Raw genomic sequence first — 15804 nt, forward strand, 5'->3', positions numbered from 1 at the left:
TATAATGAACGCCTGAAGAACGTCGTGTAAACGTCTCGTCTATGCTGTGCTAGCAAGTGATAAATTGCATATTCGTTGTTAGCTCTAGCATTGCTGTGAGCTAGCTTCTTTAAAGAGAAAAATTAACTGATAGAATTACTTCAGGAAAAGTCGTTATACTATGTATGTGTAATTCTTGTTTATATTGATCTTGATCTTCATTAATTACCAAAATATCATGATCTGATCAATTGACTAGCCTGTGTCCCCCATTCACTCAAGTAGGTGAATGATATTAATATAATATTAATATACTGCATTGTTACATTACTTGGGCCTATGTATTTGTTTTTTATTTAGGTATAGTTGCTGGGTTTGACTATGTGTTATAAAGTGAATGCCTTTTTTATTCAGGCACTGTTGCTCAACTGCAGGGGTCCTACGCGGTCCTAAGAAGGTCGAGAAAAACATAGACATAATAAAGAGTAGACGCCGCATCGACCGCTACTGCCTACTGGCGCTGACGAGCCTTGGGGCCGCCATCTTGGACCGGTCTGTTTTGGCAGGTGAAATGAGCTGTCAGCACATTTAATTAATCATACCTCAGTGAATACCACACGTTTTTTTTTTGCTGCAAAGGTCATACATGTAGCTATGATACAGGACACATGGTTCGGCGTATTTTAATATTCAGTGGGCTTAACAGTAATAGAATATTCTGAAATGATATAAAGTGACCAGACGTCCGAGATCAAAACTGGGAACATAATCCCCAAAAAGGGAGAAAAAAAGGGACATTTCCAGTTTGACTATCATTCTGATTGAAACACCTAATGTGTAAATAGTGGCAGTAAAGTCAGATATATAATTTTTATATCTATATATATCTATAAATATATATATGATACAGTCTGTGCCACTTGTGTAAAATTAGCTGGCCAATGTTATACCAGTAATATTTGTTTTATTTCTACAATAGCATTCTTGTGTCAGTTGTAATTTAAGTCAGTGTTATGGAATATGACTTATCAAGTCTCAGTTCATAGCTGGGTGAACACCTGCTGGTGCAGTAAACAGCCTATCTAGCTGGCTACGATTTCAGTAACGTAATATCAAAGATATTAGTATTCTAGTCACAAAATACAACCAGTAGTACGGTAATGTTAAATCTTACTTGTGAAAAGTAATCCCCCGAGTCCTGCTTTCGATTTGAGATGGAATTTGCTGCACAGTGCTCTGGCATCCTTGCTTCTGCTGCTACGCAACTAGGGAATATGACCGGTCCAAAATGGCGGCCGTATTTCTCCCGCCAAGCAGTCAAAGCTCTTTATTATGTCTATGGAGAAAAAGTTCACGAGTGGGAAGTACGGCGATACCTGTGATGGCTGAGTAGCGCACATATTAATGAGAATAAAACACACAAAACTAAACGATTTGCGACTTTTCCCATTTGCATGTTCCGAATTTGTAAACCTCCACGCAGTCCTAAGAGAGCATCTCATAGATAATAGGTTTTTATGTCGGAAAATTGACCGAAGTAAATGGTTTACTTTTGTGTAGCGCAGATAGTAGCAGGTGCAACCATTTATTTATTAAACAGTTGCACGGTACCTAATGATGTTGTTTAGACTACACGAAACACGTTATAGAGACGCGTTCATGATAATATATTCAATTATCAATTCAATCGTAAGACTGATACGTGATGAGTTCGTGTCGTCTTAACGTTGACATGTCGTGTGTGTGTGGGAAAAAAAAACACGTCTCCATTGATGGACTGTGTTAATTTAAGGCGTAATTTTAAGGCGCTGTTCGGACGTTATGTGACTCGGTAAGTCATATCAGTATCTTCCCTAGGCCTATTAAATGAACGAACCACCCCTCTTACCTAGGCTTATTAATAAATGCACGAACCACCCCTCATAAACCACCCATCATATGGGATAACCAATGAACGAATCGTACATTGGTCTTCTATCTAGGCGGACACCAAGAGTCGCGCCAAATTTTGAATAGCCTTCATTTCAGCTGTTGAGCGCTTTTTGTGAGTCCTGTTTGTCAAAGAAGATACAGTTACAATTGAAATCGAATTGGGTGAGTTTAATGTTTACTGTCTACTTAACGTTAACTTGATTATTCAGTGGGCTCTTTTTAGTTTTTGGCTTTTGTTATAGTAGACCTATTATACCAAAAAAACGTGGTGTGAGCAAGGTTAAACCTTTTAGTCCGGGTGCTAATGGATAATTCCTTACTCTATTTTTTTTTATGTAGATTACGACCAAACAGTATGGTTTATAGCGATTATGTCCAAAAATCCAATATAACATTTTTCTTTTATTGTAGATATAATGAAAATCGATTAGTTTTCTCGTTATTCCGTTTTTGGAATAAAACAAATAACGAGAATATGGATCAGGTTGGTGACAGAAAAAACATCGGAAATGTAAACAATGAAACATGTCCGGAAAAACTTTTCTGCTAATACATTTTTTGTTTCTACACAATAAACGAGAAACGATTTGAGATTGGATTTTGGTACATAACCACTATAAACCAAACTGTTTTGGTCGTTATCTACATAAAAAAATAAAATGACTCGAATAAGGAATTATCCATTAGCACCTGGACCAAAATGGTTGGTCTCATGTTTCATGAGCAAAAACGTCTGACTGATTTACATATGAACTGTAACTCAGCAATATTTTTGAAATCAGTCATATTCTTTTTTTTATATTACAAAAATGAACAGCCCATCATTTCCCGCCATAGGCTAATGAGTGCAACATCCGCTCAATACGCCAGTTAAAAGCGACTTGAGCAATGCCAACCACATGTTGTAGCTACTGCATGGTTATTAGACATATTCCCTATGTGGTGTTATTAGAAACACCAGATCTCAAGATACCACAGGAGTTCATTGATATTCATCAACATATTTAAGTTAAAGAAGATCAACTGTCATTTATTTTAAACATAAGGCAGGTAAGTGTGTCAACAGATGCGGACTACCCCATGATGCTAAAGTCAAGAATAGATCGGATTTCCTATTAGATTTAGAGCGTTATAAACCAGGATATACATGCTACCTTGTAGCCTACATCGTCGGTGATATGCCAATACTAATAATTGGGCGAAGTAACGAAATCAGTTATTACTATATACTATATGTAGTATAGGTGTAAACATCCTGTCTAATAATACTCGGTTTCTCTTAGATTACATGACTTGTAGGAGCCACGTGGTTGGCTATAGCGCTTAACCATCTCGCCTTGCGATAATACAAAATTGCTTGTTATTTCAAAATTGGACAAATGTACGATCGTTCAAATTATTGCCGTTTTAAAAGAAATCTAATGTGGTAATTATCTTTGGTTCTTTTCTAAACACTCCTTTCTTTTATCCTATGTTTGTGAACACATTCAGAGAATCAAGATGACTAATCAAAATGCCCCTGTGGATAGGTGAGTTCCTCACAATTACTCACTGATAGAGTAATTTGAGACCCGTTTTAGCATGTTTTCTCAGTCTGGTACCCTCTTTCATCTCAGCGCTACTGATAGTCTGTGAGTCATTTCATGGTGTTTTGGTAATGACTCTGGGTGTAAGAAAGGTTACGTTAACATTAGGCACCAGTATTGTTTACTGATTGCATTATGTAGCCTACCCATTACCATGTACATGTCCATAAATGACCATGTACAGTAACTTCTGATACACCTGGCATTCTTGATGAAGATGAGTCAAAAAAATATAAACACCGGTAATGAGCTAAATTATACACAAATAATCGGAACTATATTATCACTATAAAGTAATATTTAGTTCTCATATCATCATTTTTGAAACACCTAAGGATTATTTTAAACTAACTTCAACTGGGATTGGAAGGAATCAGTTCCAGTTGATTTCTTCCAGTTATTAAGTACAAAATATCCCACATCCTTCAATATAGCTAATTCTTGTGTTGATTATTTTAAACTGCTCTTTTTGCTCATATTTGTCATGGGTTCCAATCATTTCAGTTGACATTACTGTGCAAAACTGTAAGTTACCTTGGTGACGTAGGATGTCCTCTCTCCCCAACAGAGGTGCTGTGGCCCTAATCATCTTCCTCCTGGGACTCGATACACTGTTGCCTTGGAACTTCTTTATCACCGCTACAGAGGTACCACACAGCCCCTCTGCCTAATCACAACAAGTCACTCTAGCACACGTCAAACATAACAATGCAAATGACAACCAGAATCACAGGCTCTACAACTCTAAAAGTATCAACATGGATGAATATGATTAATGTAGGGGAGCTTCAGCTAACGTCGCCCCTGTTCTTCCATTGTCTTTGCTCTAAAGTATTTCGAAGACCGCCTCAAAGGGCCCTCAGCAAGCAATGGACCAGTCCAGGTTACTAACGGAACCGCCCCAGTAACTAAAAACTACAACTTTGCCAGCTGGATGACCCTTTTATCCCAGCTGCCCCTGCTCCTCTTCACCCTGGCTAACTCTTTCCTGTACCAGCTGTAAGCAACATACCACAGCCTCCCATGTCTGTTAGTTCAGCCTCTACTTCTGAATGGAAAGGGAGGTGTTGTGCAGGCGTCTAACAACCCTTCTCCCCATGTGATCTCAGTGTCAAAGAGAAGATCCGTATTGCTGCAAGCATGGGCGCCATCCTCTTCCTGTTCATCCTCACCGCCATTATGGTCAGGGTGAATGTGCAGCCGGACAGCTTCTTTTCTATCACCATGGCAACCATCTGGTTCATCAACTGTGAGTCAATTGCCATCCGTCTTCACGCCTTTGCGGAAGACGCGTCGTTCAAAGCTGTGGTGGTTGAATCGGCTGGACGTTATCTTATTTTATTTTTAGGATTTTTTAGATTTGACATGGATGTACTTATATGTGGCCTGTTATTTCCTCTAGCTTTCGGAGCAGTACTCCAGGGAAGTCTGTTCGGGTTGGTGGGTCTGCTCCCCCCGAAGTACAGCATGTTGTTCATGAGTGGTCAGGGGCTGGCAGGGATCTTCGCTTCGCTGGCCAGTCTGTTGTCTATCCTCAGTGAGTACCAACGACCACCTGCACAGTAACATGCACACGTTGCCTCATTACACAGTGCAGCAATGGCCATTACACACCCGGGCACGTTCCTTCACCGTCAGCTATATCAAAACGTTCACTTATATACAGTACCAGTCAAAGGTTTGTACACACCTGCACATTCAAGTGTATTTCTTTAGTTTTACAGTTTTCCACATTGTAGAATAATGGTCAAAACTATGAAATAACATGTAGAATCATGTAGCAACCAAAACATTATGAAGCAATTCAAAATATTTCATATCGTGTATCCACCCTTTGCATCCCGCTTTGCATTCTCTCATCCACCTTCATGTGGTTGTCACCCAGAATGCATTTCAATTCACAGGTGTTTCTTGTTAAAGGTTCATTTGTGGGATATCGTTTGTGCAAATCCGTTTTGTGAGAAGAAGCGGTGTCAGGATACATTAAGGAATTTGATTACAAAATATCCTCCACTATATACTGCCTCTGGGCTTTTATTATAAAAGGGTGGCGAACGTTGAAGGTCTTGCACATTTGCTGCAAATTATTTTTAAGGGAAATGTCCAAAGTTTGGGAACATGTCACTCTTTGAAGGAAAGATGAGCTGGTTGTATGTCATTACTGCAAGACTGAACCTGATTTTCACAACAGAACTTCATCCATGCTTCAACGTTTGAAGAGGAAGCATTCATGTAAAGAGGAATTAGAATCAGACATTCCAAGTTTAGGTTTCCGTTTAGGTTCCGTTACAATTGCAGTGTGTGTCAGTTTGGCTGGGTGGTGGTGGGTTTGGCTGGGTAGCTAGCAACAGTCTATAATTTTTGTGCGCAGCCTTGCCTATACATTGTACCACGAGGTGGGTTGGGAATGTACAGTATGTTTGCTTGTGGGGCTGACAACTAAACTACTAAGAGTTTTATTTTAATGTTATTATTAAATGTGGGAACTCCTTCAAGACTGGTGGAAAATAATTCCAGACGACTACCTCATGAAGCTGGCTGAGAAAATGCTAAGCTGTGATCAAGTCAAAGGGTTGCTACTTCGAAGAATCTAAAATATGTTTATTTTGATTTAACACTTTTTTTTGTTGACTACTATCAAACTTTTGACTGGCACTATACATATTGACTTTGTTTGGAAGTGTAACTCAGTTGAGCGCCCATTGGTGTCTGAGTGGGATAGCCTCATTGATAGATTGTCCTGGCACAGGTCTGACATGTTTTCCATGAGAAATATAAAGTCTGGCATCAAATTCATATGACTTAAGGTGTTTTCAAGTAGCAAGTAGAGCCACAGTTCATAGGGAAAAGGACACAGCCGTTAAACACAACTATCTGGATATAGCATGGAAGCTTAACAGGAACAGGAAGCTTAACAGTCAATCAATCAAATTTATTTATAAAGCCCTTTTTACAACAACAGTTGTCACAAAGTGCTTTACAGAGACACCCGGCCTTAAACCCCAAGGAGCAAACCACAGTAGTGTTGAATTACAGGTGGCTAGGAAAAACTCCCTAAAAAGGCCGAATTTTAGGAAGAAACCTAGAGAGGACCCAGGTTCAGAGGGGTGACCAGTCCTCTTCTGGCTGTGCCTGGTGAGATATTAAGTCCAATTGGAATAATAAATAAATGCATGTGGGCTAAATTCAGAGTCTATTTAAATTTAGACTAGGTCAGAAATATGACCAGATGGACAAGGACAGGGACAGCAACAGGCCCCCCAAACCAGGTACTCCGCAGGTGTGGACCAGGACCTCATGTCCTCCTTAAAGTTTAAAATTCAGAAAATGTATTCCTCATATCAACAACGATTTATAGTGGGGAAGGAGAACTGACCCTACTCCCCCAGCACAATAGTATAGCAGCGTAAGACCTTGGAACTGAGACGGGGGGATCCGGTGACAGGACCCAACAGGCAGGAAATCAATCCACCCACATTGCCAGGCATCAACCAAAGGGACACCCACCAACCACAACAGGAAGGGCGGTAGTAAACGGGTGGTATTACTCAGCTCCAACAAGGAACTGATTACCACATACATTTTGGTGGGAAATGTCTACATACTGGCCGCCTGAAGAAAGTAATATTATTTATTTTTTCATTGTCTTTTCATCCTGTTGAGTAATGATTCCCTTTCTCAGGTAAAGCAGACAAGGCCAGCGCTGCTCTGGGCTACTTCATAACTCCCTGTGTGGCAACTCTGATGACTCTGCTCTGCTATTTGCTACTGCCACACCTGGTAAGCAAATAACCTGTCATCTCAACAGTACAGTACAACTGGAAAAATGTACTCAGGATGTTGTGTGGTGTTTTAGGAGTTTTCCCGGTTTTACTTGGCAAAGGAAAGCAAACCGGAGGCTGCGGGCGAGCTTCTGAAGAGCTGTGGTATGTTCATGGGTCAACGTCTCCCACCCTTTAACAAATAGAATATAACACTAGTATGACATTAATCTCAAGTAATGTGCAGGGATTTTCCCTAATTGACATTATGATATGACACAGTGCATGTTTCCAAAATATAACACACCAGTCGTCTTTGTCATTTGTCAAAAATTCAGTTACCAGAGCCCTAACTTCACTCTCTATTCCCGTTAAAGAGAAAGATAAAGAAGCATTGGCCAACGGTGACAACAAACTCATACTAACCAATGGGGATTTGGAGGCTAATGGGACCAAACATTCCCAGTACATGATGGAGCAGACGGACGACTCTTCTAGGTCATCTGTCCTGGCAGTCTTCAAAAAGGTGCCCCTTCCTGTCACCCCCATCATTTACATGTCAAATGGGAATCCAAACCTGTGTCTGACTCCGTTTGGTTTGGCCAGATCTGGGTGATGGCCCTATGCGTTACGTGCGTGATGGCTGTCACGCTGTCAGTGTTCCCGGCCATCACGGTTCAAGTGAGGAGCGTGTACGGAAACGCAGAGTGGGGTGAGCAAACAGTCAACATAACGTAAATGAGCTGTCGGATTTCATTACACATGGTCCCTGTTCTGCACATGCAATAAATACTAATGCACAGCAATACATGAATAGAATAGGTGATTTCCGGTTGTTGTTGAACCTGTGCGTCACATCTCGTCCTTTCAGGCCGTTACTTCCTCTGCGTTTGCTGTTTCATCGTCTTTAACGTCATGGACCTGATTGGCCGCAGCGTCACCTCAGTGGTTCAGTGGGTGAGTCGGACCTTTCAGGTCTTCCGTCCTTCTCCATCAGCCTGTAAATGTAGCCGGGCATCTCGCACGATCCGTTTCTTATCCACACTGTGTTCCGTCCAACCACAGCCCTCGAAGACGAGTCGTCTGTTCCCTGTGCTCGTGGTAGCCCGGGTGGTCTTCATTCCTCTCATCATGCTTTGCAACACCAGTGACCGGCAGTACCTCCCGGTACTGTTCTCCCACGACGTTGCCTTTGTCACCATCATGACGCTTTTCGCCCTGTCCAATGGATACTTCATCTGCCTCAGCATGTCTTACGCACCTCAGTGAGTCACCGTGGATATCAGAGTTCTTTTCAGATTAGTCCCTTACCTTTTTCTGTCGGATTCAATTTGAGTTATTGACTTTGTCGGGACAGCCTGCAGTTGTTGTTGTGTTACACTGTATCTGACACATTCTCTGGGTCCTGGTTCTCTTCCCCAGGTTGGTGAGGTCCAAAGATTGTGAGACAGCAGGAGCTTTGATGACCTTCTTCCTTGCTCTGGGTCTGTCTTTAGGGGCAGCCTTCTCCTTCCTGCTCAAAAGTCTGCTTTAAAGGGAACTGCTCATTTACACCACACTCACCCTACACATATGTTATTAACGGCTTACTCAGGGTAAAAAAAAAGAAGGTATTTATATAAAGTGAAGGTCATTTCACATTCAATGGAAGTAATGTACTCTAAGTAAATTAAACATAGAATACTATCTAACACTGAGATAGTGGGGTGATGGCGAGCACCCCCCAAAATAATTTTATGAGAGAGGTCAAGCACTGGTTCCTGCACCCCCGATAGTGTTTAATAACTGCAGTTAAAAATGATGGTCACCTCTTTTATAATTACTTAGACTAGTCAGGGACTTTAAAATAATTTTGTATTTTTTATAAAGTTTTTATATTGTTTTTCTACTGTATTTATGTTATTTTACTATTTTTCTATACTGAATTTACAAAGAAATTGAAAAATAAAAACACAATGTTTTAATACAATTGTCCTTGTCAGTTTGTAACATGGAGGGCTATGTGACTTTAGAGGAGGCTCTAGATCAGAGGTGTCAAACCGGTTCCACGGAGGGCCGAGTGTCTGCAGGTTTTTGCTCTCTCCTTGTACTTGATTGGTTAATTAGGTCACTGATTGGTTAGTTTCTACCCTCACCTGGTTGAGTAGGTATGAACTAGGAACCAATTTATAGGAAAAACCAAAAACCTGCAGACACTCTGCCCTTTGTGGAACCGGTTCGACACCTGTGCTCTAGATCATTGTAGAGAACCTGTCCTCCCAGGAGTCCTCTCGCTTCAGCAGCGACCCTGTTCATCCAGCACAGGCTTGTACCAGCGCAGAACTTCGTCCAGTCCATTCCAGGATCAGGGAGAACCGCCATTCTTCCCCGCTTCGCTGGGGAGCCTGGGACAGGCAATGACCCCTTGATGTTTCCTCAGCCCCTAAGATCAATGTGCAGTTGCAGACGGCCAAGCTCAAATTCACATTCACTCTAGCTGAATGTTATACAGTGAACTGATGCGCATTGATTTGAGCAAAGTTTCAGCTGTATGCTTAACTCAGAGCCTGCCAGTGTCGCTAGAGCAGAAAGGGTCTGCTGTTGACTCCATGATGTCTGCCAGCTGTTTGATGCACAGCACTACGCACCCTCAATTCATTCCTAGGTCACACAAAGGGACAGCTGAGTTTTGTTCAGTATTGTATCCTGTGACCTCCCCCGTCATCTCTGGTTATACCGGTAGCTCGGTTGTCGTCGTTGTGCCTGGATAGCACTGCTCTGCTTCTGGGCGTTGAGACACTTTGACCACCTCTTCCCAAAGGCTACAGTTGGCTTGTGACTTCTGCAACACTCTGAGTCGAATTTCCTGCATGGCCATCAGTCTCTTCCTGTAGATGCGGAAGAAGTCATTAAATTAAAACAAATGAGCATTAAATAAAATTATGCATTCCACGATTTTTGGACTCCAGTCTGAAAAGTTGAACTGGCAAGCCAAAACGGGTACCCGGAAATGGCTTATCGTGTCATGCAGTATCGTGTGTGCAGATACACTGATCAGCCATTACATTATAACCACTGACAGGTGAAGGGAATAACACTGATAATAATTAAGTCTAATTGATGCACGTGTGGTCCAATCCAACAGACAGGCTACTGTAGCTCAAATTGGTGAAAAAGTTCATACTGGTTCTGATAGAAAGGTGTCAGAACACACAGTACATCACAGTTTGTCGCGTATGGGACTGCGTAACCGCAGACCAGTCAGGGTGCCCATGCTGACCCCTGTCCACTGCCGAAAGTGCCTACAGTGGGCACATGAGCATCAGAACTGGACCACAGAGAAATGGAAGAAGGTGGCCTAGTCTGATGAACCACGTTTACATTATGTGGATGGCCGGGTGAGCGTGTATCGCTTACCTGGAGAACACATGGTACCATGATGCACTATGGCAGGGGTGTCAAACCGGTTCCACGGAGGGCCGAGTGTCTGCAGGTCTTTGGGTTTTCCTTTAAATTGGTTCCCAGGTCAGACCTGAACAACCAGGTGGGGGTAGAAATTAACCAATTAGTGAACTAATTAATCAATCAGGTACAAGGTGAGAGCGAAAACCTGCAGACACTCGGCCCTCCGTGGAACCGGTTTGACACCTGTGCACTATGGGAAGGAGGCAAGTCGGAGGATGTGATGCTTTTGGCAATGTTCTGCAGGGAAACCTTGGGTCCTGCCATTCATGTGGATGTTACTTTGACATGTTCCACCTAAGCATTGTTGCAGACCATGTGCGTTCTTTTACGGAACAGTATTCCCTGATGGAATTGGCCTCAGCGGGATAATGCGCCCTGCCATAAAGCAAAAATGGTTCAGGAATGGTTTGAGGAACACAATGAGTTAAAGGTATTGACCTGGCCTTCAAATTCCCCAGATCTCAATCCAATCAAGCATCTGTGGGATGTGCTGGACAAATAAGTCTGATCCATGGAGGCCCCATCTCGCTACTTACAGGACTTAATGGATCTACTGCTAACGTCTTGGTGCCAGGTACCACAGCAAACCTTCAGAGGTCTATTGGAGTCCATGCCTCGACGGGTCAGGGCTGTTTTGGTGGGAGAAGGGCACCTACACAATATTAGGCAGGTGGTCATAATGTTATGTCTGACCAGTGTATTCCCCATGTCATCAAAACAACTTTCTTTCAAACTTGGAATTCTGTGGCAGGATAGTGTTTCTAGTTATATATTATACAGATATAAACATATTTCACATCCAACCCCAAATTTAATATATAAAATGAATCTGAAGTGTGGCATACTATGTGCTTCAATAGCCTCATCTCATAGCAGCACAGAACGTCTCTTTGAACTGCTGGTCATTCTAGCTAGGTTCCAGTTCCCTGGGCTTGGGGTCTCCTTGCCATTCTTCTGGGTCTCTTTAGATTGAGTGATGTTTTGATGCCCTCTAGTGTTCAACTGGAAACTAAAAGGCTGTACATAGTCCAGACATGAACAATGATTTAGTTTTACAAAACTGTACATTGTTTGGGTAGTTATTTTCACACTGATGTGGATGAGAAATGTATGCAAATCATGAAGATGGAGTTTTGTTGGTCATGCGCTCCGAGCTGCACACGCTTCCCACCTCCAAACAGCTCCAATCAACAAAGCTGCGGGTCTTCAAACGCACAAAATGTGGTTGTTTATTAGGTTCAGTATTTTCAGGCCCAGTTAGTTGATTCCATTTCTGGTTAACTGGCGAACTAATACATCCATTTGGGATGACGAGTTTCGATACATTTCCTGTGTTGCAAGAAGGCATATCAACACTTTCTGTTTTCACTGGCTCTGAGAAAGAACGCATAGAACACAGCCTGGTACCATTATATCACAAGAAAAAAAGTTCTATCATATAACGTGTCCATGTCTGCTTATGTTAAGGTATTTCTTATGTTTTATTTGATTTCTCTTTACAAAGTAGCTATGAAAGTTGCCTTTGAATGGCGGTTATAAATAGATAAGAATGCATATTTGTAGACTATTTGTCAGAGCAATCCCAACCGAGGGAGATGGGGGATAGAGGGGGTGGGAGGTTTGGTCGCTCAATAGTTTAATTATGTTTGCCCAGTCAATGCCTCGGCATGGGAACCCAGCAGAAGGATAGGATACAGAGTTCACTGACTATGATGGATAGAGAGTAGGCAACATTTCTTAAACATGTCCTGCCATAGAAGGTGGCTGCTCTGGGCGGTGTGTCTGCTGTCTGCTCTTTTGGAGTATGGTAAGTTTAGCTGGGGGCTGATCACGCCAACTGATGAATAAAAAAGGATTATAGGGGGATTTTTTTGCCGTCAAATAGATTGCAGTTGAAGCTCTTGCTGTCATTTCAACATAATCTATAGATGCCCGACTATCATTGGGCACTATCTCTGCAATGAAAATGTATAACATGAAAATATTTAATGAAAGTGTAATTAAATTGGGTCTCCTTAAGTCGCCTAAATGCTTTATGGCTTAATGCAACCAAGCATTGCATTCAATGATCCTTGTAAATTCTAGATATGAGTTACAGTGATCATTCATAATATAACAATTCATTTTGATGACAAAGGTAGCGAAATGACATGTACTGAGTAGCTGGTTATTAAAATAACTAAAATGTGCTTTATATCATGGCTAATATCTAAAGTTTTATAGGAAAAAAATGAATGTTAAAAGATGGAATAATAGTTCATTTTCACTGCATAGCAATACTGTCTCTATTGTTCATGCACCTCTGCAACAGTGAGCAGTGTTTGGCTGTTTGGCCCGAGCTGTCAGCTGCAATTAGCACCCGGTATATAGACAAGGTTCCCATACACATACAATGAGCCTGGGATTGTGGGGGCGGGGGCATTATTACAGTAATGAGGGAGAAGGGGGGTCCGGGATGGGAACGCCTGCTAGACCTGAGGTCTATGTAGGAGCATGCATTGGTCAAACCATTGTACCTCTGATTTCTTTCTGTCGTGTCATTATTCTGCCTTTTCCATAGAACCTAAAAGCCCAGCTGTGTTGTGGTAATGCTGCCTCATGACTCCATTAGCCATAGGATGTCTCATAGAGGAATTTGAATAGTGCAACAGGTCTGTTTCGTCCATGGTGATGGGTCTAGCCCTACACTTTTCTCTCCTCCCACCCTTGCAGGTGCCGTGAGAGTGACCATGAGAGAGACACGTCTGGAGGTGGTTCAGGGAGACTCCGTGACCCTGCCCTGCTCCTTCTTCACCATGAGCCCCCTGTCCAGACTGAATGTAATATGGACCCTCGCACCGCTCTCGGACCCAGACTCGCCTAAACAGGTTAGAATCCCGACGCCCTGATAGCGCTGACCGCGTGATGAGTACAGGCCCACGGGGTGACGTGCCTCTCATGTCCCTCAGGTAATCGTGTTCGACCACGGCCAGGTGATTGAGGATCCCTCCCTGACCGGCAGGGTGGGTTTCACGGGCGTCCCCTGGAGCGCTGACATCATCCTGAACAACACACGCTTATCAGACGCTGGCACCTACCGCTGCATGGTGAGCAACCCCCCCGAGAACGGAGACCCAGGCATAGGGGAACTGACGATCAACGTCATGGGTATGTGGATCACAACGCCGTTCCAATGTATACGAAACGCAATGCAATGCTCATGGGTAAAAAAATAAACAAAATGAACCATGAATAATATTGGCAACTGAGAAATGCTCATTAACAAGCAAGTAGATAAATCTGTCAGAGAGAAATACACGATTGGTCCTCATGGAAAATGTGATCTTCTACTTCAGCTCATAAAACATGAGAGCAAGACATAACACGTTGCGTTCATCTTTCTGTTCAGTCTCTGAACATCTAGTGTGTAATATCTAGTATGTGTAATATTAATGGCCAGCCTGCTGTTCATTGCGTTTGTCCAATTCCTCCAAGTCAGAATTTATTGTTAATGACCACGTTTATCTCAGCGCCCCCTTCACTGCCCTTGTGCCTGTGGGAAGGGGTCACTGACATGGGGGGGAGCGTTGCCTTGTCCTGCATGGTCGCTGAGGGAGTGCCCATTCCAGAGATGCGCTGGGATAAACTGGAACCACAGGAAATCTCCCTGCCTATCAAAATGGATGGTAAGAGAGGTTGTGTTCCAGTTAACGCAGGAATATAGAATTGATGACATCAAAAACCTTCTAGTCCCCTAGCTACCATATAGACAGCCAGCTGGCGTATGAGATTCATTTAATAGTAATTGCAGCTACAGCCCTATGCTACAGCCCTATGCTACAGCCCTATGCTACAGCCCTATGCTACAGCCCATCAACGAGAATGGGAAGTCAGTTTTTGTCACACTCTGGTGACGTCTTCAGTTCCTTTATGGGACTCATTTGTACCCATACCCTGGTTGCTGTTCCAGGGGACTTTACAGGTTCGGTCCAGATAATCAACATATCATCTCAAACCTCTGGGCTGTACCGCTGTTCAGTCAGCAACCTCCTAGGCACCCAGAACTGTTATGTCAACCTGTCAATCTACAGCCGTGAGTCCCGACCTTCACAACCTTCGGTTCTCCCTCACACTACCCCTACTTCTAACTTCTCAAATAAATTCTAGTTTTTTTTTAACATCAGAACAGGAGTTAACTCGTTTTGGGAATTACATGTTTTGGGGCTGAGTACTTCCATCTCTGTGCAGCTCCTGCCAGTTCCCCAGGGATCCTGCAGGGGGTGCTGTTGACCCTGTCCATGGCTCTGGTGCTGCTGGCTTTGATGGTGCTGGTTCTCTGGCTGCATCGCTCTGGCCAGGAGAGGTGGAGTGAGGGGAAGGAAGATGAGGAATGTTATAATGAGATTAGGTACACTCCATCTCTGATGAAACGCTCCTTTGTTTGATCCTACCATCAAAGGAAGGCAAATGACCAGATGGATGGTAAAGAGAGAAAGGACATTAACATTATACTTAAACTCAATGAACTTTTGTTTCCTAAAATGTGTAAACAAGGAAGTATTCCAATGCTGAATGTAGTTCACTGAACTGTGGCTTGCGTGTAGAATTTGGCTCACATTCACCAATTGTTGCATCAAGAATTCACACAGAAAATATTTAAAATATATACACATAGAAAACTGGTAAATTGCATTTTGTTTTATGAATAAATCCATTTGAAATACAGTTTCAACGTCTGAGAGGAATGTGCTTGGGTTTCTATTTTGAAAGAAAAATTGCACTACGAAAACACTGCCTGATAAAAGCATAAGAGAAAACAAGACATTGGGAATGGTCAATAAAAGCACTCACAGCATTTGTTTTGCAAACGATGACACAAAGCTTTAATTTAAACAGGGAGAAAAGAATATCACAAAAAAAATAAAAAATAATGTACACAACTCTGAATATCGACTTACAGTTTTTAAATAAAACACCCCCCCCCCCCCCATGAATAAAATGATAACAAAAAAAACATGGGATAGTGTACTATCATACAACATTTGTGCAAAAGAAGTATTCATCCATTCTTCCCAATCTGCATGATTCAATATGAAGAGTGCCCTTTCACTCTGGAGCCAGCT

At 42.4% G+C, this 15804-nt stretch overlaps 2 protein-coding genes across 3 annotated transcripts; both read left to right on the top strand.

The window, feature by feature from the left end:
• The first annotated feature begins 1281 nt into the window (after positions 1-1281).
• Positions 1282-9219, top strand: slc29a2 (solute carrier family 29 member 2). 2 transcript variants are annotated; one of them, XM_010903690.5, is made up of 13 exons: positions 1282-2073; positions 3403-3440; positions 4066-4144; positions 4330-4496; positions 4607-4746; positions 4900-5034; positions 7180-7277; positions 7354-7423; positions 7636-7784; positions 7865-7970; positions 8130-8215; positions 8324-8523; positions 8681-9219. In XM_010903690.5, the coding sequence occupies exons 2-13, from the start codon at positions 3412-3414 to the stop codon at positions 8790-8792; spliced, it is 1371 nt and encodes a 456-aa protein (XP_010901992.2). In that variant the 5' UTR covers positions 1282-2073; positions 3403-3411; the 3' UTR covers positions 8793-9219. The 2 variants fall into 2 exon arrangements, with proteins under 2 accessions (XP_010901992.2, XP_010901993.2); XM_010903691.3 differs by lacking the exon at positions 1282-2073 and adding an exon at positions 2593-2961.
• A 3114-nt stretch (positions 9220-12333) lies between these two features.
• Positions 12334-15531, top strand: zgc:165604 (uncharacterized protein LOC792578 homolog). Its single transcript, XM_010903692.3, has 6 exons — positions 12334-12509; positions 13415-13569; positions 13651-13849; positions 14212-14367; positions 14652-14774; positions 14930-15531. The coding sequence occupies exons 1-6, from the start codon at positions 12446-12448 to the stop codon at positions 15124-15126; spliced, it is 894 nt and encodes a 297-aa protein (XP_010901994.1). The 5' UTR covers positions 12334-12445; the 3' UTR covers positions 15127-15531.
• The last annotated feature ends 273 nt before the right edge of the window (positions 15532-15804 follow it).

The sequence above is a fragment of the Esox lucius genome, chromosome 7 (genome assembly GCF_011004845.1).
Source record: "Esox lucius isolate fEsoLuc1 chromosome 7, fEsoLuc1.pri, whole genome shotgun sequence".
Taxonomy (NCBI): domain Eukaryota; kingdom Metazoa; phylum Chordata; class Actinopteri; order Esociformes; family Esocidae; genus Esox; species Esox lucius.